The 25,045-nt window shown below is 40.4% G+C and overlaps 1 protein-coding gene across 1 annotated transcript in view; it reads right to left on the bottom strand.

The window, feature by feature from the left end:
* Nucleotides 1-2,896: 2,896 nt before the first annotated feature.
* Nucleotides 2,897-25,045, bottom strand: part of IL6ST (interleukin 6 cytokine family signal transducer) — a 31,700-nt gene continuing 9,551 nt past the window's right edge. Inside the window, exons 4-16 of the mRNA XM_014887021.2 lie at nt 24,654-24,786; nt 23,242-23,402; nt 22,747-22,898; nt 20,465-20,624; nt 18,870-18,952; nt 17,852-18,071; nt 15,518-15,694; nt 14,688-14,786; nt 13,969-14,115; nt 12,870-13,010; nt 11,558-11,654; nt 10,496-10,577; nt 2,897-9,638 (exon numbers count right to left, since the gene is read on the bottom strand). Coding sequence (XP_014742507.2) covers nt 8,913-9,638; nt 10,496-10,577; nt 11,558-11,654; nt 12,870-13,010; nt 13,969-14,115; nt 14,688-14,786; nt 15,518-15,694; nt 17,852-18,071; nt 18,870-18,952; nt 20,465-20,624; nt 22,747-22,898; nt 23,242-23,402; nt 24,654-24,786 — 2,378 coding nt within the window. The 3' untranslated portion in view covers nt 2,897-8,912. The remainder of the gene's footprint in view (nt 9,639-10,495; nt 10,578-11,557; nt 11,655-12,869; nt 13,011-13,968; nt 14,116-14,687; nt 14,787-15,517; nt 15,695-17,851; nt 18,072-18,869; nt 18,953-20,464; nt 20,625-22,746; nt 22,899-23,241; nt 23,403-24,653; nt 24,787-25,045) is intronic.

Here is a 25,045-nt window from a genome sequence, read left to right as displayed (position 1 = left end):
ATTACAGTCAATCTTACTTTAAAGGCTGATACGAGATCCCTTATTCTTCAAGCTCATAAAACAATTCAATTTGCTTCCATTTACAGATGTGTATCTATGCATTATTTATCTAAATGGCATTAAATTATGTAAGTAAGTAAAATGGAGAGGCTTTCTGACACACGCAAGAATGTTAATAGTTTCACTTAAGGAAGATACCCAGCAGACATAGGAGTAAAAACACATACAGCAAATGGAGCATTTTAGGGATGTGCTAAAAGAGCGTGCCCTGAGCAGGCTCTGGAGACATCTGCTATTGCCCTGGGGCTATTTTGCAAGCTCTTGTGTCTGAGAGAAGGTGGGGAGGGAAGGAGGGACACTCTTCAGGTGTCTGGCTGAACATGGCAAGTTTCGTGTAATATATGATGAAGAACAGTCAGAGTATGTTTTAAAGTTTATTACAGTGATTCCATTTAGGAAAGTTGCTTTAGTGCCAAAATAGCCACCTTGCCTCGTCCACAACCGAGTCCAGTGTGCATGGTGGGGTGGTTCCCGCGGGTCTTTGGTGCTCATGCAGTCATGCGTGCTCTTTTGCCAATGATGCATCTCCTCAAAACGGGAAAAAGCTGTCTCTGTTAAACATAAAGAGTTGTGCTGCCACAGGTTTAATCCAGAAATGGTGCCCAGGAACCTCGTGTTTTCTCACAAAGCGCTTGGGCCAGTGGTGATTCCGTGTCTGGGCAGAGCAGTGATTCATGCTGCAGCAGTACATGAAAGCAGGCTTCCCGTCAGCAACCCCAGCACGCCCATCGGCCCGTGGCGACAGGAACCGGTGATTGGGGCCTGCTCCACGCCGACCGGCCATTGTGAGGCTCCATCCGGGGGGGATGCTGTGCCAAGAGGGCTCCGGGATCTGCCCTGCTTGGCAGCAGGCAGGCGCTGAGCCTGCCCGTGACCTGGATCTATGACTCAGGACTGCGAGTGATGGAAAACCTTAACAAGGGTCAGGGCTTTTGCTCACAAAGGGAGAGGAAGAATAGAAACCAAGGGGACTTGCTAAACTGCCAGAAAATAAATATTAAAAACATTTGGTAGTGCTACAGCAGTCAGCCTGCCGGCAATTAGAGGCAACATGAGCTGCCCTCTCCCGGCACGGTCCCAGAGAGCCCTGAGAGGCCAGGAGCACAGGGGCCGGGCCGGGCCGGGCCGGGCTGCTGAGAGCAGCGGATCTGCAGCACTCTGGGCCTGCAGGTGCTGCCCAGGCCGCCTCCCTACCCCAACACCACGGTGCTCCCTTGCTGGTCCCAGCATGTGTCTGCTCAGCTGCATCCCAGACACAATGAGTGCCCCAGGCACTTACAGCCTCCGGGACATTCTCTGAGGGGCTTTATTCGGAATTGTGGTGCCCAGAACCTGCTGCATGGCACTCCACTCGATAACAGGCTGTGCCAGCACCAGCAGAGCACCAGCTCTATGCGGCTCCTGCAGAGCTGTCCTCTCACTGACACCTGTTGCTGGCCCCTGACCCAGCTCAGTGTCCAGGCTGACCTAGTGACTCAGGAGTCATCACAGAAGGATAGCCAGGGCAATGCCTAGTACACCAGGGCAAAATATGCTTCCATTTCCAGATGAGCCTGAAGTCAGATTACTCATTGGGAAAGTCATACTGCATCTCCCGGTTGGGTCACTTGTGCTCAACCTCCTTGGCTGATCCAGGAATTTCCTAGCTATTTGGTAGGGAGTGGGAGGAGTATTTTGGCTCTGGTAGTTATTTTGTTCAGATGGAATCTGCTGGGAAGTCAGAAAGGCACTGGATCACTCTGCCATGAATAGCACAAATTACTGGAAAATACATGTAAGATGGTTTTGTAGAGAGGTTCAATGTTACTGTGATTATCAGTGGTCAGAACAAAGCAGAGATCCCCCAGCTGCACTGCAACCACATTGCCCAGAGCCGGGCAGGGCTGGCAGGGCCCCTGTGCACCTCTCAGAGGTGCTGTGCTGCTGTCCAGTGCCAACCCTGGCTGGACAGACCTATGCTACTCCAAAGGTAGACTATGGTTAGCCACACCTCCTGTTCCTGTGCTGCAGACTCTGCTGGCCCCTTCAATGGGGACGGAAAATTTTTTCCTTCCAGGAAGCGAGCTGCTTCGGCTGCTCTGAGTGTACACTGAACAAATATGTGTTTCCAGCCCTGCTCGGGCAGCAGGGAGCAGCCTGTAAAGGACAAACTGCTGCCTGCTCTTCTGCACACACTTCGTCCTGCACTTGTGGAGCTCAACTGCATGTTCAGTGTTCATCAGCTGTGTGCACAGGGGAGCAGGACACACAAAAATGCTACGCCTCTGTAGAAAGGTGAAGGGCCTTACGTGAAACAGTGGTTGGTGAATTAAGATGCAGTAAACCAATGTTTTGGAAAAGGAGTGTTTGCATCTAACACCTCCAAGCCTTATCTCATGCATGACATGCCTGGGATGGCTCTTCTGTGGCAGTAATAATTTCTGGTGACATGTAAAGCCCCCTTCCCCACCCCACTGCCCCCTCTGCTCTACAGGGGTCTATCTACTCAAAGGAAGACTTTGAGCAAGGAAGGGGGAGCAGAGTCTTTCCCCAGCTGCCCACCTTAAAGCCTTTTGTGAAGGTGACCAGCCTTTGAAGACCCAACTCTACTTTTTTGGTACTGTGATGTTGGTTCTTTTTTAGTACTGAGAAATAAATCTGTGAGGATCTTCAACCCATGAGAAACAAAAGAACTAAACCCAGATGAGACTGAGAGGAGCACCAGACTTGGCCAGGACGGTGATGCCTTTCATGGAAAGGACACTGTGTGGGTAGAGAGAGCATTGTTTCTGTTTCCACGAGCAATTACAAAAGTTGGACTAAAGACCATTCACCTGCCGCTGAACGTGGCCACAGGTGCAATGAGGTAGCCTTTTATTCAGGAATATCATGGTCATGCCTCTCTGTTCCTTGCCGTGGCCCAGACTCTTCTGTGGTTACAACTTGGTCAGCCTTACAAAACACCAACTCCAGCACACAAGGTAAGTATGGAATTTTGTTTTCTTTCGCATATTATGTACTACTGAAATGCAACATTCAGGCTCATTCGGGTAACAAAGAGGAAGACATTCAAAACTGACCATAAAAATAAAACGTAGAAAGCAGATTTTATAGGACAATACACATGCAGCTTGCAAGAGAATAAAGACAGTGAACAGGTATTAAAACACATTTCCATACAGAGACAGCTTATGCAGCAATTTACAAGTTTAACCTCTGGCCGGAGTATACAAGCCCTTTAAAGCTGGCATTCAAATTACCACTAGTTTAATCAGCCATACTTAGTTTAAGTACATAGCAAAATTTAACTTAATGTTTACATTCACTAGCCATCCAATCCAGCATCAAGGCACTTTCCTTGTTGGTACATCTGTTCCTGTGTCGCACACCTCCGCTCACCTAGATGCATATATTGGCACAGCAAACTGGGTGACCAGTAACTTCTTATCCCCAAATAAAAGCAGTTGGTTACTAGACAATCCCTGGCTGTATCAAAGTGTCAGGCTATATGTGACACTGTAAACAAAACTGGTGTGTTAAAAAAAAACCATGGCAAGTTGACTGGATCCATTGACAAATGTGCTTTGATGATGAAAAGTGATAGGTGTTACCAGTTTCACACTGCAGAGAATGCCCATCTGCCACGCCTGTGATCCCAGAGAAGAACAGCTGACACTTTAGTCTGAGCAGGAGGATGTGGAGCTTTCCAGCCATCAGTCAACAGTTGTGCCATAAGTGTTTTTCATCTATTGTTACAGAAGTGTGCTTCTGCAGAGTAGCAATGACATTATTGCATATATCCCCTTCAGGTTGTCTTTGCAAATAAATACAAGCACTGGCTAAGGCTGCATTTTGGGAGGTACTTGCTGCCCACCCTCTCTCTGCACTACAGTTAAGAGGCAGAGAAGCAGACAATTGCTGAAATCTGGCCCTTCATTATCATTTTTAGGTTTGTTTTATCAAATCTTGTGGCCTTAGAAATGCATCCTTGTGCATTAAGTCAGCACTGCTTTTATTTTCAAGAATGGCTCAGATTGCACAAGTCCTACAAAGGAAACAACAGTGAAAGCAAATACACATAATTTTTAGCTTTTTTTGTTTGTTTTACTGATGCTTTAATTTTAAAGGAAGAGAAATGGAAATTCTTGAGTCTAATACAAGATACTTAATTTCAACCTCCTCCAGACTTTTGTACTTATACCTCCACTTTACTGCAGTTTTCTGGATCAAAAGCAAAGTGAAGACTCGGGTTGGCTGCAATTCCCTAACAGCTGTTTCATGACAGAAGACTCAACATTTTTAGATAAACTTCTTCTGTATAACATTATAAGTGACTCCTGGAATTTAAAATTACTATATGTATCCATCCTTGCAGACAGACAAGAGGCTACGGGGTTTAATGAACTCTTACAGTCCATCAGTCAAGAAAACTTTTTAACACAGTTAAAGCAAGGCATTCAAATAACAGTTAATCTCAACTACAACCACAGTCTAATGGGGAAAATGAACTCGTGTATTTAGTCCCATTTAAAGCACATAAATTACAATGTAAAATGTGCCTGTCCAGGAGTGGGGCAGACTATTAACAATCTGTCAGTCTTTGGAGTTTCTGATCCCACTTACAAGTCAATTCCTTAGCAGCATACACTGATGAGGATCTTGGGTATCTGAGACCTGGCTCTAATTAAAGAATTATTTAATTTAAATAAGCATGATGATCCCCACATACTGGGAATGCTGATGCATGTTTTAACCACCTGACAGAGCTCGTGATTTACAAAGCTGAAGCTCCCACCCAGCTGACAGGGCTTCTCCAGAGACCAAGAATAGAACTCAGCCCTAGCATGCATACTCCCTCATCCTCCCATGGCCAATGTTTTTTGCAGTTTTTACTAGGCTTCTGTACCAGACAAGCACATACTTGTCATAAACTCTCCCGAACAAAGTGTAAAAAAATTTTTCCTCTGCGGTGCTTGTCCTGCCACATTAAGGCATAACAGGAAGCTTAATTTAGCAGGTATGAAACAATCCTAAGACTTTCATTATAGCAGGAGAGGATATTCCTAGACAATCTGCCCTTAAAGTGAGACAACATACTCCAGAAAACAGTATCAATGATCTCCTGGTCTAACAGAACCACCATAATACTACTACAAAGGTAATATATTTACTTCTCTTGTAAACAGAGCATTAACCAGTCTGTGCTTAAGAGGTTTTCCAAATATGCTTCAAATATATTTCTACTAGCTTCCCTTCCCCACCACCAAATTAACAGGCCTTACAGCTATTCCACCTGTACCTGAAGAATTCCAGTCCAGGAAATCAAGATGGACATGAAAGTGTCTATAACTGAAATGTGACTTTAATAATGCCTTTATTTTGTTACATGCACCAACAGCCACTGGTGAAGGGGGGGTGGGGGGGTGGGGTGGTGTGTGTGTGGAGGAGGGAGAAAACTTTTTCTTTAAATACCATGTAGGGCCAAGCTCAGAAAATTTCAGTGGATTGCTATAATTACACTGCAGATACTCTTAAAAACCTGAATGCAACTGTTTGATACAATTAGATTTTTACAATCCAAAGTAGAAAATCTTGTTAAACCCTGAACACTGCATGATATATTTGGCACGTAGGTTTATGAACTAGCTGTAAATATGTTACTTATATGTATTGTGGCTTCTATAAGCTGTTCAACCACCAGGAGCTCCTGCTTAGTCTTTAATATTTTAGCCCTAGATAATGCACTGTCTCAAAAGAGAGCATGTCATTGCCAGCCAACCAGAACTTTCTCTAGGACCCACTCAATTCCTTTAATTTTATACTACTGGCCCATAAGCAACAATGAAAGATGCCAGAAATGACAGGCCAGAACTCCTGTTAGCACAGACTTTAAAGACCAGAATCTCTTGCTGCTGTTTAACATCAGTTAAGTCTTCAATGGTACATGATTAACAGCAACTGAGAAGAAAATGCCTTTCCTTTACAGAAAGTCAAGTAGCCACTTAAGGAACACCTGATATTCTCCCTCAAATAACATATGCTACCAAAAGTTAGTATTACTAAATCACAAAAACATAATTTAAAAGAATCATCAACATAGCTTTGAAAACATCCAGACCTTTGCAGCTCTGTTTAGACTACCGTCCTAGACTTTATGATGCTTGTATCCCCAGCTGTCTGTCCTGTTTTAAGTTCTGCACCTTTAAGGCAGGTTCCAGAAGCGAAGGGGGACACGAAGCCACGGCTCCCCCGCATTCTCTCTCGCTGTGCAGGAGACAGCTCTCCTTCCTTGGCTTTTAGATAGCTTTTACCTGGCTGAGGCAGTGAAGTTCCCCAGACTGTGGCTTTTCTTTTTCTTGGAACTGATCAACCCTGCTTTGGACCGAAAACCCAGCAAACAGCGGGAGCCCACGTGTGGCCCAGTGGGGCCGGGATGTGGCATTTTCCACAACAAGGGTTTTCTGAATTTGCCATCTCTTCAGAACAGCGAGAGGTTCCATTGTTTAATGTTACTCTTTTTCTCATGTTTGTAAGTACTTTGCTTGTTAAATAAACAAGTTTTTTTCCACATTTCTCCAAGGAAATATTTTCCCAAACCAGTAGGGGAAGGAGCTGCTTTCTAGAGAGACCCCTTTGGAAGTTTCCTCCCAAATTTGCCCTAAACCAGGAAAACTACGCAGCTAAGTACAATATTTCAGAGATGAGAAGATGGATTAAATGCATGTGGCTGCTGGGCAGTTCTAATAAGCAAGCACACTGCTCAACAGAGACTTTCCCTTTTACTTGTGGTTTCTTCACAGTAGTTACTGTGAAGTTTGCATAGAGAAGATAACTCATCCCCCAGTAAAATAACTGCTTTTCCAAGAGGAATGTGTTCTGAAAAAGGAATGCTCCTTCAACCTCTGAAAAATGAAAGGTGGTCTCTGCTGTCCTGTAACAGCACTTTTTCACTATGCCTTTGCCCTCTGGGAGGGAGTTTGAAGGTGCTGAGGTGCAGTAGGATGAAAAGGAAAAGGACTGGTCTGAAGAAAGCTGTAATTATAATTAGCTGCAACATAACCTTTTAATTTAAAAAATGTGCCTACATACAGAAAAATACTGTCAGAAGAAAAGAACTGTGGAATACTGAAATGTTGTTAAAGATTCTGCATTCTTTATCTGTTTTAAATTATTCCAAACTTCAAGAGATAATCTTACGAATTTACTCTTGCACTTAATTTCTTCATAACAAAATCAGAAGACACATGTAGACATTTACATGTATACCCATCCTTCCACACAAGCTGGCAGAACAAGGGAAGATGAAATGATACTGACACAGGCCTTTCAAGGGCTTTTAGCAACTGCTCTGCAGAACAGCAGTACCAGAGGTCACAGCACAAAAGGTTTCAGGTGGTTTTAAATACATAGCTATTTTGCTGAAGGAGAAATAAAACACTTGTTTTAGTCTCACAAAACAGCATTTAGTGTTTTGAAATAGAGTTTAATTAGTGTCAGATTAGAAAGCTGACTAGCCTATATTAGATTTAAAGTTAATTAAAAAAAAAATCTTTAAGAGTGCCATAAAACTTCTGGTTATCACTGGAGAAGGGGTTTCTTGTCACGTAATTTAATTTTTGCTTAAACACTGGTAGAAGAAGTCTCCAAGAAATGTAGCTTCCTCAAAAAAGTGTAAACTGTATGAGCAGGGAAAAAGTGAGACATTAAGAAAAAGGTAAGGAATTTTAACAACCACTGAAGTGTGTTTTGTGGCTCACGATTACTAATAGATATGAACTATCACCAAAGTTCAAATTCAGAGTACAGGTTTTGGTTTTAGTTCCAAGAGCATCAATGACTTCAATGCTTTGGCTGCTTTCATTTTCAAGTCCTGCAGTATTAGCAGCGAGGTTACAGCACACTAATACCTACAGTCTGTCAGGAGGAAAGTTGTATTTCCTTTCTCCTGAGCACTCAGAAAAAAGGTAAAAGCTCACAGCTTGTTACTTGAGCTGTACACAGCAAAGTGTACTAAACAAAGGCTTACATGACCACAGAACTTTAATTATATAAAACTTAAACAGAAATAGTGATAGCCTTTAACTGCTGATCTGTGTTGGCATCTGATTTCCAAACTTTTGAATATGAGACTGAATTGCTGTGTGTCAAGTTGCAAGGCACATTTTTTAGGCCAAATTACTCTATAGTTCATGTGTACATATATCTAAATGTAGGTAAAGTATCAATTACTATAGTAGCATTCAGATTCAAGCAATCTTGGTGTTTTCCTATTTGTACACCATAGCAAGTTATATTTAATTTTTATGGTTTTTAAACAGGAACGAACATTATTTGCAGGTCTGGGAAGCTGAAAATTGAGGCAGTGGGCCAAGTCAAAATTCAGTAAGTCAATTAAGTTATTGAAAAGTATATCACACAAGTATTCTTCCATGTCAGAAAACTGAGTTTCAGTCTTACTTTTGCACAAAGCTGCACTGTGCAACTAGAGCTGGCTTTTTAGGCTTGTACACTGCCACGCATCAAAGTGTTTCTTCTGGGAGGTCTATTGGCTGATGTGAATATTTAAAACTTGACCTTTTCAGTCATGTGAAATTCTGTTATGAAGAGACACAAAATGCCCAATGTAGCACAAAGGCTCGTTCAGCTATCCAGATGTAAGGTTTTATGTAGTGCATAAAAGTAAATCTCCAGTAGGTCTGGACTGGAAATTTTCCACAAAAACAGTCCTTATTGTATTTTGTCAAATTACTCTTCGCTCAATTTCAGTTTTTCAATCTGCAGTAAGATAAAAATACCTAGCTTACTTTATCAGAAACACAGGGGAAGATGTGAACAGGCACTAATGAAGGCCTAAACACAGCCAGTCTTCTCTCTCACTGAGGCATATAGCCCCCTTGTCTCACAGTCTGTGGGAGGTAACTTTTTGGCATTTCATCAACTGACAGTGGATTTTCTTCCACTGTTTCAGGTCTCACAGTCTGTCCTTCAGTATATGTCTGTAAAACATTTGATAGAGCAGCCTCCTGGGTATTTTTTTCCATCCCAAGGCCCAATGGCTGTGAACTCTGACCTGAGATCTGCAGTTGAACAAATCCAACAAGATCTCCCTCATTAGCATGAGTAATCTGCTTTGTTCTTTCAAAGCACGGCCTGTCTGTGTTGATTTCATCCTGACCACCATTTTGTCTGAAATACTGCTGCCTCTGTGCTGGACTGTCAGCTCCTCCAGCATGATCCTCTGGTCTCTCTTCTGAATCTAGCAGTGGCTGAGTTGACTCAGACCTTGAAAAGACTTGTACAGGTGTCTGGTCTCTGTAGCCATTAAGCACTACAGTTGAATACTGTACAGTGCTTGATGTGTTCTGTGTCGTTTCACCTTCATCACTGTCAGACACGCTTTGCCTAGGAGAAGACATGCACGAGGATCCTCCAATACCACTGCTGTGCCCTTCTGAAGTAGTCTTTTCTTTTTTAAGCAAGTCAAAGGGTTTTAGATCTTGTTCTGAAAAAGACTTCTTGTCGTCAGCTTCTATTTCTACAACGCTTACATCTGTAAAGCTGCCTTCTGGGTACATCTGATCTTTGGAATTAAAGTTATGCTGAAAGAAAGAAATGCATGTTGCCTAAGAGGAAGGTTATGTTAAAAATCAAAAGCCTCCATAAATATATGAATTTTTATTCATAATGCCTTTGAATTTCTTCATGTAAGTTTTCTCTTTACTGAGTCTGGCAATATCTCCAAATCACGTGTGAAAAAATGAAGGATACAGCTTTGTTTCCAATACAGACTCTAAATTATGCAGCTATTCTAAAATCATAGTGGATGTGTGAGCAAGTCTTTGCTCTCATTTCAATTATTCTTAAGAGTGGTATAACATAGAAGCATTTGCTGTGTAGCACAGGAGCTTCTATACTGAGAATCATACATTATTTCAAATAATGTACTCAACATCAGAATACTTCTTCACAGAAATGAGCCACAATTTGTTGAACAGAATGGTCTGGTCATTCACCCCACATGTGGCATAAATTTTGCTGCCATCTTCTCATTCATGAGAAACTGTTTATAGTCTTCTCTCTCATTCATGACTGAATTGTGCAGACAAGTCACTTCAAGGTTTTAAGAATGGGAATCATGAATGGTTCCTTAAAGCTTATCTCCCATGGATGAGCAAAGAAATCAGTACTTGCCCCTTCCAACTAGTAAACCGAATCTAACTCACAACTTTAAAGCCCATGCTAGACTCTGTATTTGTGCTAAGAGCCTTGTAAATCTAATGCTGAATCTACAGATGCAATAAAGTCTACCCATATTGCATCACAATGTCAGTGAAACTCAGTATTCAGGTTTTTCCTTGAAATCCATCTGTGCTAGAAGACAGAAGACTCCCACTGGTTAGTTTATCTGAAACCCTGCAGACTAGGAAGAAACAGGATGCAGAAAGGTGAGTATTACCTTAGCTGGAACTTGAGGAGACCACTGAGCAATGTTACTCTTGGATGGATCAGGTACAATAGGCCAGATATGCTTTTTAATTCTGTAAAGGATTAAAAATGCAATGAAGTAATAAGATGCACTCCCCAAATTCCCTGTTCATAGCAACTACAGCAGAATCCAGGACACCACTCCCTTACATAGAAATTTTGCATTCCAAGTAAGAACGCTTTCTGGGCTACTTTTCATCTTTGTATGAGGCTGTATTACTTAGCAAAACACAGCACTGCACTTAACTCCTCCACACATTAGATGCAACTATCAATGTAACACAAAACAACAAATGGTAACAGCGAGAGATTTTGAAATTTATAGCACTCTAGAATGTACAGAGCTATTACTTAGGTAGTTTATGACACATGCCAGTATAAAAATATAATCCTGCTTATTTTTAATGTAACTATGAATACCAAAGGTCAAAATTTAAGCTAACTTCACAACTAAAAATAAAATATTTGGAAGATAAGCTTGTTTTTTAACTCTTAAGAATGTCCTGTTACTTAAAACCAGAAGCTTCTGTTGATACATCGCCCCCAACCAAGCCACCTTTGAAACTGATATACCTATCTTGCTCTTTATGAACAGGCTCCCACAACAGATGCTCTGTAGGAGAACTCTGAAGAACAATTCAAGATGGGCTTTCCAACTGATGACCATTAAGAACTAATTTTAGGAGCAGCAGGGAGATCAGAAGGAAAAGGGCATAAATGCTGTCTTTAACAAGAAAGGACAATTGACAGGGGACATAGGAGACATGCTATGCCTTGCCAGGAGAAACACTAGCAGTGACATCTTGGTTAAAACCACAGACAAGAGCTTTGGGGTGGGGGAGCAGGAGGACGCAGGCTGCTTCCCAGCAGTCAGTAAACAGGCAGAGAGTTACGGGAGATCATGATGTCCTAATTTTTTTTTTTTTGCCATAAAGCTTAACATTTGTTAAGGTTGTAATTAAATAGCCCAAATAAATTACTGCTGCTTCTGTTATGCTCAGAAATATAAGAGGAAGAGTTCATTTATACTTACAGGTCACGTTTGTTGAAGCAAAACAGAACTCCAAGGAGCACAATCAACAGGAATGCTAGACACACAGGTACAACTATGGCTTCAATTTCTCCTTTTCCTGAAGGAGGTGAAAAGAAGCAGTTATAGCCCACTTTGGCATCTAAGGAACTCAGTTCCTTAACAGCCATACATATTTCCAGAAGGTAAGAGAGAACCTGAGACTGAAATACCTCAATGCTCAAAGTCTCAAATCTTCACATTCACATTCAGAAGAACCTGTTCACCATATGAAAAGTGCGTCCCGGTAAAAACATGAAAAGCTTTGTCCTGACAATCTAGTGCCTTGCATCAACCCAATTCTGGGTTGATCTAGAGGCTGTAGTACCGGCAGAGCAAATAATTTTGTAGTTTGGGCAGGTATGACAGTAACCTCTGTCAATTCACCACTGCTCAGGTGTTTCAGTACCCAGTGGCTGTCATAACAGTCAAATAAGTAAAGCAAACAAAGTCACTACTCATCCATCAGTTTACTCTGTACATGCAGATCTCTCCCTGCAAACACCAAAGTTTGCATTATTGTTATGTATTCCTTCCAGTGTTATACACATTCTTAAGTAAACCTTGAAGAATGCTTATACAGAAAATAAGTCTCCGCTAAATTTAAGCGTCTTCCACTGTTAAATTCAGTAAATTCAGTAATGTTGCTGTTACCCCTACATATAAGAAGCACTCTAAAGCTGAACATACAATAAATTTAACTATTCAAAATGAGTCTCTGTAAAGAACTGTAGAAAGCTTTCATAGTGATATGAAAGAACATGGAAAGGCTCTGAGAATGATGTATGCTGACTGGTCCTTACATCAGCAGATCAAGATACAAACACACATCTCCACAGCTTCTTCAGCACACCTTATCAGGATTAAAACAAACACTCTGACTAGGGCTAAGGTGCCACTGGGCACCGAAAGAGACGAGGGCACTTTGTAAATCCTAATGACTCATGTAAGGTCAGGGCAAAACATTGTAACCTGAAGTATACATAAAACACATCCAAAACAACATGCTTAAAAACATAAAAAGTGCAATTCGTGAGGTTTTCAGAGGCTATCTTATTCTCTCTAATCAGAAAAATCCTGACTCAACTACCTCTTAGTGAAAGAGCACTAGACAAGCCACCCAGGTATCATGAACTTTGCAAATTGACTGCAATTTGAAAAAAACCGAAACTTTAAACTAAGATCACCTTCCCCTTCTAACACATTTTTCACAGAGCCCTGCCATAATGTTGCAAAATTAATTCCTACTTCTACCCATTGTGCCACTCTGCCTTACCAAATTTTTGCGTAGTAAATGTGAAATCAGGACCGGTTCTGCTCCCATTATCTGTGGATGCCATCATACGCACAGTATATAGGGTGTCACTGGTTAGAGAGGAAAGGGTATACTCTGTCTTGGAAGGATCCACTGTCACAACTAAAGAGAAGAAGAAATTCATACTAGTTTTCTACAAACTACAAACAAATTACATGTCCACAAAAACAGCGACTTTAAGACATCAAGACTTCAGATATGAGAGGTAGTTTTAATAGAATGCATAGCAGACAGAAAATACAACAGTCAAAGACTACAAACTCGTATGTTTGTAGAAATGCTGAGTTTTTTGTTTCTGTTTAGGTTTCTGAATTTAGTCTCGTTCTGTATTTAATTGCCTGTGAGATTTTTTTCCCCCCCTAGAATAGACCTACAGACTAGATTATAGTATAGTAGTATAATTGAGGCTTAAAGTCTGTCTAGTAAGCCAAATACATAGCACTAACGAGGACCTGTTAGTACTGGCTAGAAAAAAAATCAAGGTAAGGAATAGTAAGACACAGGTATGCATAAGTACCTACCCCTTCCAATTTAAGCAAAACTAAAATTTAAAGTTTTGATAGTGCCAGATTCCTGTAGTATACCTGCAGGTCATACACACTACTGAGAACTAAGATGCATTTCAAACAAGATGATCTACATCAGTACTGTATTGATCTACAGCTCCAGGAGGATTAAAAGACTCCTCCCCATTCCTTTTCTTAAGGTTTTATCATAGTTAAAAGCAGCCAACTCCATTTGTATCTTGAATGGTCTGCTATCATCTTGATACACTATCATGTCATTCTGTATTTAGACAGCAATATGGGAGCACAATACTCACGAATCAGCTTTCAGAAACTAAACTCAGTACCCTGCTATATACAGGCTGAATGTTCTGAATTCTTTAGTAGGGACTTTCTGTTCTGTATGGAGGAGAATTACGGCTCAGACACCAGCTTTACATTCTCAGAACAGACTGTCAGCTATAACTGATTCTGTTTATTTTTTCAGGAACAAATATTAGGAAGGAGACAGATGAAACACTTCAATGCCACGAAACACTTCTGTTTTCTGGTACCTGTTTCATTTCCATCAATGGTTTTATAAAGTATGGTGTAATTTCGGATAAATCCATTTTGTTCCTCAACTGTGAGATGGTTCCACGTCAAAACAGCTTCAGCTTTTCCTACTTTTTTTGTCTGAACAGTAGGTCCTTTCGAAGGACCTGTAATGGGAGATGAAGATTAGTTTCTGACTGGCAACGTTGCATTCACAGAAGCAGCATATGAACAAGCATTGAACTGTTACAGCACAAAAACTTCAATGGAATAGTTTGACTAACTCATCTGGAAAGCACTGTTTTCAAACATAGAAACTACAAAGATGTTTTCAAAAAGAAACATTCAGGAACAGATAGGAGAAGGAAAATCAGCACATTGCAGGAAATCATCAAATGAACTTAAGTCTTGATTTCACACCTGAAATTTAAAATATATGAGCATATAAATATCACTACTGTAAATAATATATATACTATATCACTAAAATAACAAATTCATGTCTAATGAAAGGTTGGAAAAACAAATAACCAGCCATAGCCAGCCATCTATCTAGTTCACAAACACTGTAAAAAAAGAAGAATGGGTGATAACAGAAGGGAAAAGATCAATGATGTCACCTGACCCTTAAGGGTAAAACAATTTTTCATTACACAGTCCACATTAAAGCAAAGGTTTCTTTATTTTTTGTCAAAAAAGGGTCAGTGTACATGCTTCAAAGTGATGACTTTATACTTACGATCTTGCTTAAGATAAGCCTTCACAGACTGTCCACTTCCTTGACCATCAGCATACAGAGGGTACACAGTTATCAAGTAACACTTGAAAGGCTTTATACCTAATAAAAGTAATTTAAAAGATGTTGTTTCACAGATGGTCAAATTGCTCACCATCCTTCTCATTTACTTCAGATACAGGCTTCTGAGTTTTTGCTGTTTAACTACGTGCACTTGTACCTAACGCAGCTAAGTATTTTCTAGACATCATTGATACACTGCTCCAAAATATTAACTAAAGGAACAATACTGCTACAAATTATTATCTACAGGAACAATATAATGGTTCACATTCAAATGTAAAATTTAATAAGTAGACTTCGAAGAAGTCAGGGTTTTTTTCTAATTTATTTTAAATAGAAAGCCTTTATTTGTCTGTAGCATTAACTCCCCTAATTACTGATTTCAGATACTGATCGTAAGCTCTAAAGAACAATAAAGCTGATCAAGTTTGACTGTTTGAATTGAGTAATCAAAGAATTTGATTTTGAAAGAACTCAGCCTTTTCACTATTTTAATGATTTCCAAGAATGACAATACTAAAACCAAAATGAAGATAAACCTCTTGTTGTTACATTATAGAAATTTCAAAATGTAAGATCCGATACGGTTGTATATTTGACAAAAATAGACAAATACTTCCATACACTCACAATAAACTAATTGAAACCCTCAGCATGAAGCCTCTCTACTATAAAATTCTAATCACTATGAGGATGCTTCTCATCTTCAGAATACTAAGTAGGTTTTTAGAGTGTCCTACAAAGTATATGTAGATTTATGAGCTAAATACCTTTTAATTCGACACCTTGAACATCTCCTAGTGCAATCTGCCATTCTATGATGCAGTCTGAGCTGCTGGACACCAGACACCATTCAATCACATATTTAAGAACATAACCGTTAGGAGCAGTCCACCCTACCCACAACTTGTCATGTTTAGGTAATGTTCTAAGATTCTTCACAGGAGCTGTAATGAAAGAAAAGAGAAAAATGATCAATATTGGCAGTTCTTTCATGATAGGAGCTGTTATGGCAAATGCTGATACTTTTGGGTAATGGTAGCAATTTGACAGAACCAAAGTAAATGTAAATACCATTTTCTGAAATTTGGAGGTTTATACATGGATCTTTGTATCAGAGCTCCAAATGAAGTATCAGGCTATTTAAAAACTGGAAGTTGAGTCTAACTTCTCTATTCTCATAGACACTGTATTTCTTTCTTCAAAAAAAGGTTTCATTTCAAGAGAGAAAACAGACTTAGAATGGAAATTTACAAGTATATCAGTTACACTCAAGTACCATACTAAGTACTCATACTTTATGTACAGCATGTATATACATGAGTAGGTAGCATATATAACGTCCAGCCCAGAGCTGTATATAAACACATCCTGCGATGGGTGAGAACTGGCTCATGGGTTGGGCACAAAGGGTTACAGTGAATGAGGTGACATCACTCTGGTGACCTGTCACTATTGGGGTTCCCCAGGGCTCCATCCTCAGCCCTGTGCTCTTCAACAGCTTCAGACACGGCTTGACTCAGGACTGGAAGGGACACTAATCATGTTCCCAGGTGATACAAATCTGGGAGGGGTTGTTGACTCCCTCAGAGGGAGGGAGGCCCTGCAGAGAGACCCCGACAGATTAGAGATGGGCAATCATCAACCATGTGAAATTCAACAAGGGCTGGTGCCAGATTCTGCCCCTGGGATGGAGCAGCCCTGGATGTACAGACAGACTGGGCAATGAGAGGCTGGAGAGCAGTGCCATGGAAAGGGCCCTGGGGTTCTGGTCCATGGCAAGTTGAACATGAGCCAGCAGTGCCCTGGCAGCCAGGAGGGCCAAGCGTGTCCTGGGGGCATCAGGGACAGCATCAGCAGCCAGGCAAGGGAGGGGATTGTCCTGCTGTGCTCTGCTCTGGGGCAGCCTCAGCTCCAGTGCTGGGGGCTGTTCTGGCTGCCACAGTATAATGAAGTTATTAAAGTATTACAGAGCATCAGAAACTGAGAAGGGCCTTGAGGGGCCACAGGAGGAACAGCTGAGGTCACTTGGTCTGTTCAGCCTGGAGGAGACTGAGGGGAGACCTCACTGCAGTTACAACTTCCTTGGGAAGGGAAGAGGAAGGGCAGGCACTGATCTCTGTGTGACCAGTGACAGGATCCAAGGGAATGGCTTGAAGCTGAGTTAGGGGAGGTTCAGGTTGGATATCAGGAAAAGATTCTTCACCCAGAGGGTGGCTGGGTAGTGGATCAGGCTCCCCAGGGCAGTGATCACAGGACCAAGCCTGGCATATGCTCTCAGGCATATGGTGTGACTCTTGGGGTGATCTGTGCAGGGCCAGGAGTTGGTTGGACTTTTGAGACAGCTGTGTGTCCCTTCCAACTCAGCTTATTCTGCAATATGTATCATATGCTTACATACTATGTATGTATACCTTACTAAGTACTTCCTCCTGGCAATATTATGTTTGAATTATACCCTTAATTAATTCATCAAATAATTTTAGTACCAGTGGCTCTCTGTTGGTGTTTACTTGCATCTATCCATATACCTTTTCTTTTGCTTCTTATCCTGGCAGTGTTTGGCTGGAAATATGGATAAACCAGCTTGTCCTTACTATTACCACATAATGAAAAGAACATAAGAAAAAAGAACATGAACAGTAAGGAAATAGGGGAAGCAGATGACAAAACAACCAGGTAAGATACTGAAAATGTGGGAGAGTGAGACTAGGGACAAAAAAAAGAAAGGAGTGTGAGGGAGATCAGGAAATTAAAGGAGGATCAAAGGCAGAATCGTGTATACTTAAGTATATACTAAACCTTGATTTTTTTTTTTTTTAACAAAGGCACAAAAATGCCTGCTATGCTAAGAAAAGAAACAACAGGGAATATAGTACACAGAAGCTCTAAGGATCAAAAACCAGCAGAAAAACACACATACCTTCAAATGATGCTGCGAGTACACAAATGGCAGTATATACAGAAGGCATGAGACTGTAGATAATTCAGTAATACTTCAATTATGTGCCCATGTAAAACGTATTATTTTATGACACTGAAGATTTCTTTTTTAAAAAGAGCCATGCAGGTTTACTTGACAGAGACATTACTAGGACACTCACGTTTTGAATTACTTGCTGGGATAAGTAAAACTGATGGAGGAGATGCCCCAACGCTGTTACGGGCAATCAGAGTCACTTCGTAAGTTCCCTCCGGCAGCTGTAAGGTATGGTTGGTGCTGGTAACATTGTATTTCTTCACTGGAGCAGAAAGAGATGATTTATCTCTGACAGTCACTTCATACTGCAAGATTACTCCATTGGCTTCAAATGGCTTCAGTGCCTGTCAGAAACACATCTTTGATTAAGCTGATACTGAACAAATGTGATGTAATCCCTATTGTCCCTATGGCACAATTAAAAAATAGGAGAACAAGGCAAGTCCCATAGATCAAATACCTGAACATTTAAGAAAAGCATAAATAACCTGTCCACATTTCTATAAAGCAGTCACTTCCAAAGCCTATTTCTGGTTTAAATACTCTCTTTGATGATACCTAGTGATTTAAGAAAGGATTGCAAAACCTTTTGATAAAACGTCCATTTTATGTGCCTTTACAATACAGTGGCATAAAAGCAAATCTCACACCTTTGCTTGTGTTAATATGACAAACATGACACAGTTTATGGACAAAAGGAAAGCAGGGACTGGGGAGTGACTATAATTACATTCACTTTCTCAGCTGGACTAATCATCCAGTTGGACACAGCAGCCTTACTGCACACAAATGCCCAGTGATGTTTTTAATAACCTTGGCCTCTGCCGTACCTCAAGGATTAATGGATTTTGCAGCTGGGGTATCACTGTCCAGACAGTGTTGCCACGTCTTAGGGTACAGCAGAAAGCATGGCATGAAGCTATGCTTTGTTCAAGTGGCAGTTCCAAATCCAAAGAAGGACAATAAATGAGAAATGTGAAAGTATATTCTGTGTATTTTAGGTCACAGATTAATATTCAAGTCACTTCTCATATCAAAAAACCCTATACTATCCCAGCCATCTCTCAAGGCTGTTGGATAGATATTTCCATTTAAAAATTCTTGTTTTTAAAAGAATGCTCAATTTTTGCAATTCACTTTACCTTCCATATTAGATGCACAGTCCAGCAAGCTGGTGAGTGAGATTTATCAATGATCCTCCATATGGGTGGTCCTTTAGATGGTTCTGATGAAACAAACAATGTTTGAGAGTAGAAGTATTTTTACTTAATCTGTTTGAATTCCTCCTTTGATTATCATTATATACTTACTTTAAAAAAAAAAATATTAAAAAGCATTTCCTTAGTTTCTCAATGAAAATAATGCTTGGCTTATTAAGTGGAAAATTCCCTGAAGAGATAAGACATCAGATCTGCTTTATTTGTACAGTATCAAAAGAAGTATGAATCACAATGGTAGACATCTGCAAGATTGCACTCAAGGGGATAATACTGAGTGAGGCATGATCACACCTAGAGTGTACAGCTGCATCCAGAGGCACAGCCCTGCATACCTGCAAACCTTGCTACAGTCTGTATCCAATGCTATTCCTACCTCTCAGTATTAAGTTACCTAAAAAAAGGAAAGTGCACAAGAATTAACAAGGAGACATTTTTCCTGTCACTAAGACTCTTTAATTGTAAAAGGGTAACAGAACTGCAGTACTTTTGTACCCTACAGTACATTTTGGCATCTATACTATGAAAAAGTGGCATTTCCACAACAGATCCCATTTTAAAATAAAATGAACCAACCTTACAATATTTCCAAGTAAAGTGAACCAACCACTACTACACTGCACAAAGCAGTAAAAAGTGGTCAATCTTTTTCGAGGGTCTTAGCCCCAAGAGAAAGTTGATCTCAAAATGAATTATATCTTTAATCTGGTAAGACTTTCTTCTCAGAGTCCTTTCACAGCATTTAGTGCATTATGAGGTTTTGGCTTTTAACCTCAAACACCCCTCACTACCAAGTATACAGGGTGAATCTCATGTATTATGCTTTACATTGTGAGAAGAGAACTATGAATTGAGGCAAAGAGAGCTCTTTTACTTGTCTGAGTACCCAAATTTCATTCATATGAAAGAGAAGAAACTGTACATCTTGCCTAATAGAGACCATAAATCTAACATGACCTGTCTGATGTTTACTTGCTACTGTAATACCTTTATTCTGAGGATAAACTACGACACGGGTACTTAATATTAGCAGTATTTTTGCAAAACCAGTCACCATCATCAGAACAGCAATGCAACCTAAATAGGCAGGCAGTCCTGAAATCATCATTGCTCAACCTGAGACAGAAAACATAGAAAATGAAGTCATACTATCCTTAGGAGTTGAAAAGCAGAGACTAGAATATTGACAAATTTTACAGTATCTCCCCCAGAGAAAGTAAATTTTGCACAGAACTGAAGCAGTGCCATCATGGATACAAATTCCACTTGTTTCAAACAAAAACAGCTGTTCTAGCTGTTTTTAGGGAATACGTCTACATTAGGTTAATGGGAAGCTGCTCTCATGCTCCTTGGAATGCACAGGTCAAGTCAGTCTGTGCTGAAAAGTAACTCAGGAGAGCTTTGTTGCTTATACAAGCAAGCAGATCAAGCAAGGATACACCATTTCAGCTGGCCTTTGCCAAACTGCTGAGCACTCACACACTTTAGCAGTCAGTGACCTACTTTTATACATTACTTACGATCTTCAGTGGTAATCCCGATCTTTTCTTCACTCCAGTCACTCCAGTAGCCCATTCCATCTTCCTTCATACAACGAATGGAAAAGACATACTCTGTATAGGGTCTGAGACCTTGAACACTGAATGAAGTTCTTGGGGAAGCTGTATCTTCAGAAGGAACCTGCAAATGTGATGAAGACTTTAAACACTGATCAAAATACTGTAGAGCTGAGTACTACTGTACTACTTCAGCTATCATCCAAGAAGGCTCCCCACCACACACCTAAAACAAACAAGTTTTCCTTCTCACTCATTTCCAAAAACTTATTCTCAAACACTGTTTGGTAAAGGATCATGCATCTCACAATTCAGAACTTTGTTAGGTTACCTTCTTGATTACTGATTGCAAAATTATTGGTTACTATAAGTTAAAAGTCCAGGATCATTGCATCCACTGATACAGAACAGTGCTTCTTGAGTGAAACGGAAAATAGTTTTAGAATAGTTTATAGTTTTGCTAATAAATTATTTTCATAAGCTCTTTCATTTATGTTAGGCGAGCAACCAAATGCCAGAAAAACTATTCTTAGTATGTATGTAGGGAAGCAGGGTGGCATAGATAACGGACACAAGTAGGTACACACACTGACTCTTCACATTATTCCACTTGCAGCTAACGGCTTTTTACAGTGAGGACCCCTGCAAGGAATGACAGCAGATTAAACACAGATGCAGGACAGTAAAGAGGCTAATCCTGAGGGCAAAGAATTATCAAAATAGTCCAATTTTACCAAAGCTAATCAGCAAGTTCAGCTGATTTAAAAATCTACTATTTAATTTGTATAGTTTCTGTGAAATAGTTTCTGTGCATCTAAAGTCACATTAGTCACAAGGATGTATGTTAGGCTACCTGCACCAAACAGTATTTTGGTAAAATCAGAAGCAGTCTCACGTAATTCAGAATACATTTGGGCCTCTGCAGGAGTACTACTGCTCAGAGAAGACTTAAAGTAAGGAAAACCTAAGGAGCTATTAAAAATGTCCACAGATTGATGTAAATAAAAGAATCCTACAGGTCTTGATGACAGGAAGATAACATAGTACATAAGTACATAGTACAGGTAAGGCTTACTCCTTACACTTTTCCTGTTTTTAACTGCCTCACACTTGAGACACATACACAGGGCAGCCAGATTGTACAGAATTACCCAACCATCTAGGTTGGAAGAGACCAATCATACACCTATCACTGTTAAATCCACTCCTGAACCATGTCCCTGAGTTTCTAAACACTTCCAGAGATGGTAGCTCTAGAGCTTCCCTGGGCTAATCCTTGACACTTCTCTCCAGAGGAATTTTTCCTCATAATCCAATATAAACTGTCCCTGGCACAGTTTGTGGCCATTTCCTCTTGTCCTAACTTGGGATGAGAACTTGTTACCTGGGAGAGCAGACTAACCCTGACCTCACTACAACCTCCTTTCAGGTAGTTGTAGAGTGATAACATCAGCTCCGAGCCTTCTTTCCTCCAGGCTGGGTAACCCCAGCTCCCTCAGCTACTCCTCCTAACACTGGTGCTCCAGAGCCTTCCTCAGCTGCGCTGCCCTTCTCTGGACGTGCTCTGCTCAGCACCTCAGTGTCTTTCATGGAGCAAGGGGCCCAAAACCAGGATTCAAGATGAGGCTTCACCAGTGACAAACACAGGTAGACAATCACTGGTCCTGCTGGCCACACTATTGCTGATCCAGGCCAGGATGCCATTGGCCTTCTTGGCCACCCAGACACACCCTGGCTCATGTTCAGTCACTGTCACCAGCACTGCCAGATCCTTTTCCACTGAGCTGCTTCCCAGCCACTCTGTCCTTGCCTGTGGCCCTGCCTGGACCTATTGTAGCCCCACTGCACAAAGAGTAAGTTCTAAAAAGCATCTCAGCATGGTACAGCATTTACCAAGCTTTGAATGACATTTATATCACTCATTCTGCACATACATGGGAAGATGAAAATTCATTTATTTTCTACACATTGCATTTGCAAAATAAAATTTAAAATAGACACACTGCACTGTGCCAGGGAGGACAGCAGAAAAGTCCACAAAGATACGAGAAGGTCACCATACTCAGACTGTGCCAAAAAATATCTAGATCACAGCCTTCATGAACAAGCTAGATAAACTTCCTTGGGTGGCCACCTAAGACACAATGAAATGAAAGTGAATGCTCTAAAGTGCAACAGAGGGAACTCCAGTTTGACAGATGGCTGGATTACAGCAGAATCATGGCAAGGGACATTAGTGATATTACCTCCATCCAGTTCGTGTCACCAACAATCCTGTAGCGAATATTGAATTTCAGCGTCATCACAGCATCTGAAATCCAATTCTCCCAGGAAAGCTTCAGAACAGTAGGTAGTACTCCTGAGCTGACTGATACATTCTGTGGAGACAGTGGTTTAACTAGAAGAGAAGAAGTTAAAGTTAACTCTGCTGCTCTACTTTACCATGCCTTTAGAAGTTGCCATACTACATTGCGACACTACTATTTAAGCCTTTCAGGACCTGAAATGGCTGCTACTTTACACTATGTTCTAAATCAGACTACTAAACAAAAAACTTGCTATCCGAATTGTGATGAAATCTCTCACCATCCCTATGTTTGCCCAGCACAGTTCAAACTCTACTTAACAACACTTATGCAGTGATAATTTTTATACTGAAGAAACATTAACATGCCAGTTCAGCAATATGCTGCAGAAGCAGCAGTAATTTTCTACTAAAGCTTTAAGGCGCATATAGTTACCAATGTCAATGGGATCAACAACAAGAGGATCAGATTCAGCCTTCCCAAGGGCATTTGTTGCTTCTACCCAGATCTCCGTGTTAACGAAGAACTGAATATCAGTAATGGTGCAAGAATTGTTTACATCTTTTGGTATACAGTCAGGAAAGATCTCCTCTGGCCTAAATAAAAGAGAAAGAAAAAATAAGATACAAAGCAGTAAGTTTGGTTTTCTTTAGAGAATATTTTTAAGTAGATCAGAGTGAGCAATCAGTTTATCTTGTATGTTTCCCCTCTGCCTTAACTTTGTAAGCAGAAAGAGGGGAAGTGGGAATGGCTTGTTCAGCCACAAATGTGTGATTGCATTAGAACTGAAACCAAAACAAAATCTCTTTACTTCCAGTCACGTATCTTCAAAAGCACAAGCAGGAGTACTGTAATTAAATTTGTGTGAAAACCTAACTTGGCTTAAAAAAGAAAAGAACTGATATAATTAACCAAAAGCAACATGGCCAGTAACTAGAACGAACTGGAAAACGTAGCCAGTGCTACCTGCATACCTTCCAAGAGCGCAGTGTTAGAGGTGCATTACATAATTTCTGTGCACCATCTTCTCCTACACTAACACTAGACAGTTCTAGAGGCATCAGAAAATTGGCAAAGCATTAACATTTTCTAACTGCAGATACTTTCTACTACAACAGTTACCAAAACACTTCAGCAGAATGTGGTAGCTGGAAACCCAGAGGAAATCATTCCTGTTTCCAGAGCAATGAAACAATCCTGTTCACTCAATTTTAAATGGAGAGAGACTATTTAAAGAGTTTGGAAATTAACTTAATTTGCTTTCACGGGAGAAAAACTTTGCTGAAGCTTTCATGTTAGGATTAATTCAGAACAGTGTTTGTCCACAGTTCTTATGAAGTACAGATAGATAATACCTTAAAAAAATTCAGTCATTTTATGTTAGTTTCTCTGCTTAGAATCATAGAATGGTTTGGATTGAAACAGACCTTTAGAAGTCATGTAGTTTGATCCTCCTGCAATGAGCAGGGATATCTTCTGCTTGTTTAGAACAGGCTAGAACTGTCAACCCAGGAAAGTGTAAAAGTTTGGGTACAGTCTCCTATTATTAGATGTACTGTAGATGTACTCAAGCCACACTAATCATGTATTTGAAGAACGGAAAAATATGAGGTAATTGTTACTCCAAAACAAGTTCATCAACAAAACTTCAAGTCTGACTTAGAATTACTTGAATGCCAACTTCTTTAACTCTTCCCTTCACACTCACATGACACAAACAGGAATGCTTCAAAAAACTGGACTTACGTTAAGAACTCTTCCAAAGAAATCAGGAATTTCAAGGACTGTTAGTTTAGCATAAAAATGTTCTTCAGAATTATTCAGATATTCTATAGAGCACTACTTACCAGCTGTATCTCAATCTGAACTGAGTATCCAGGAATGTGTGCCTTCCAGGGTTCCAGGTACAAGTCATAACATATGTGAATTTTGACATCTGATGCACAATGCAACTTAAGTTCTTGGGCTTCTCCGGGGCCACTGTACAGAAAGAGCAAGCAATAATTAATCTATACACCCATTTCAATCCAGCAAGAATCCTTTCAAGTGTCCCACTAGAATGATTTCTGTGAATTACACAAGTATTTAATTAATTTTTTTCCTAAAGGATGTAGCTAAAAGTGCTGGATATCATCCTGCAACCAAAGTAAAGAAGCTTAAATAGCTGCTTTGACAAACAATAGGCTGTATAAGGATTAAGCACCTGCTAATAAGGAAAAACAAAAACTTCTCATTCTGA

Source organism: Sturnus vulgaris, chromosome Z (genome assembly GCF_052056855.1).
Source record: "Sturnus vulgaris isolate bStuVul1 chromosome Z, bStuVul1.hap1, whole genome shotgun sequence".
In the NCBI taxonomy this organism is placed as follows: domain Eukaryota; kingdom Metazoa; phylum Chordata; class Aves; order Passeriformes; family Sturnidae; genus Sturnus; species Sturnus vulgaris.
This window is presented reverse-complemented; position numbering and strand designations above follow the sequence as displayed.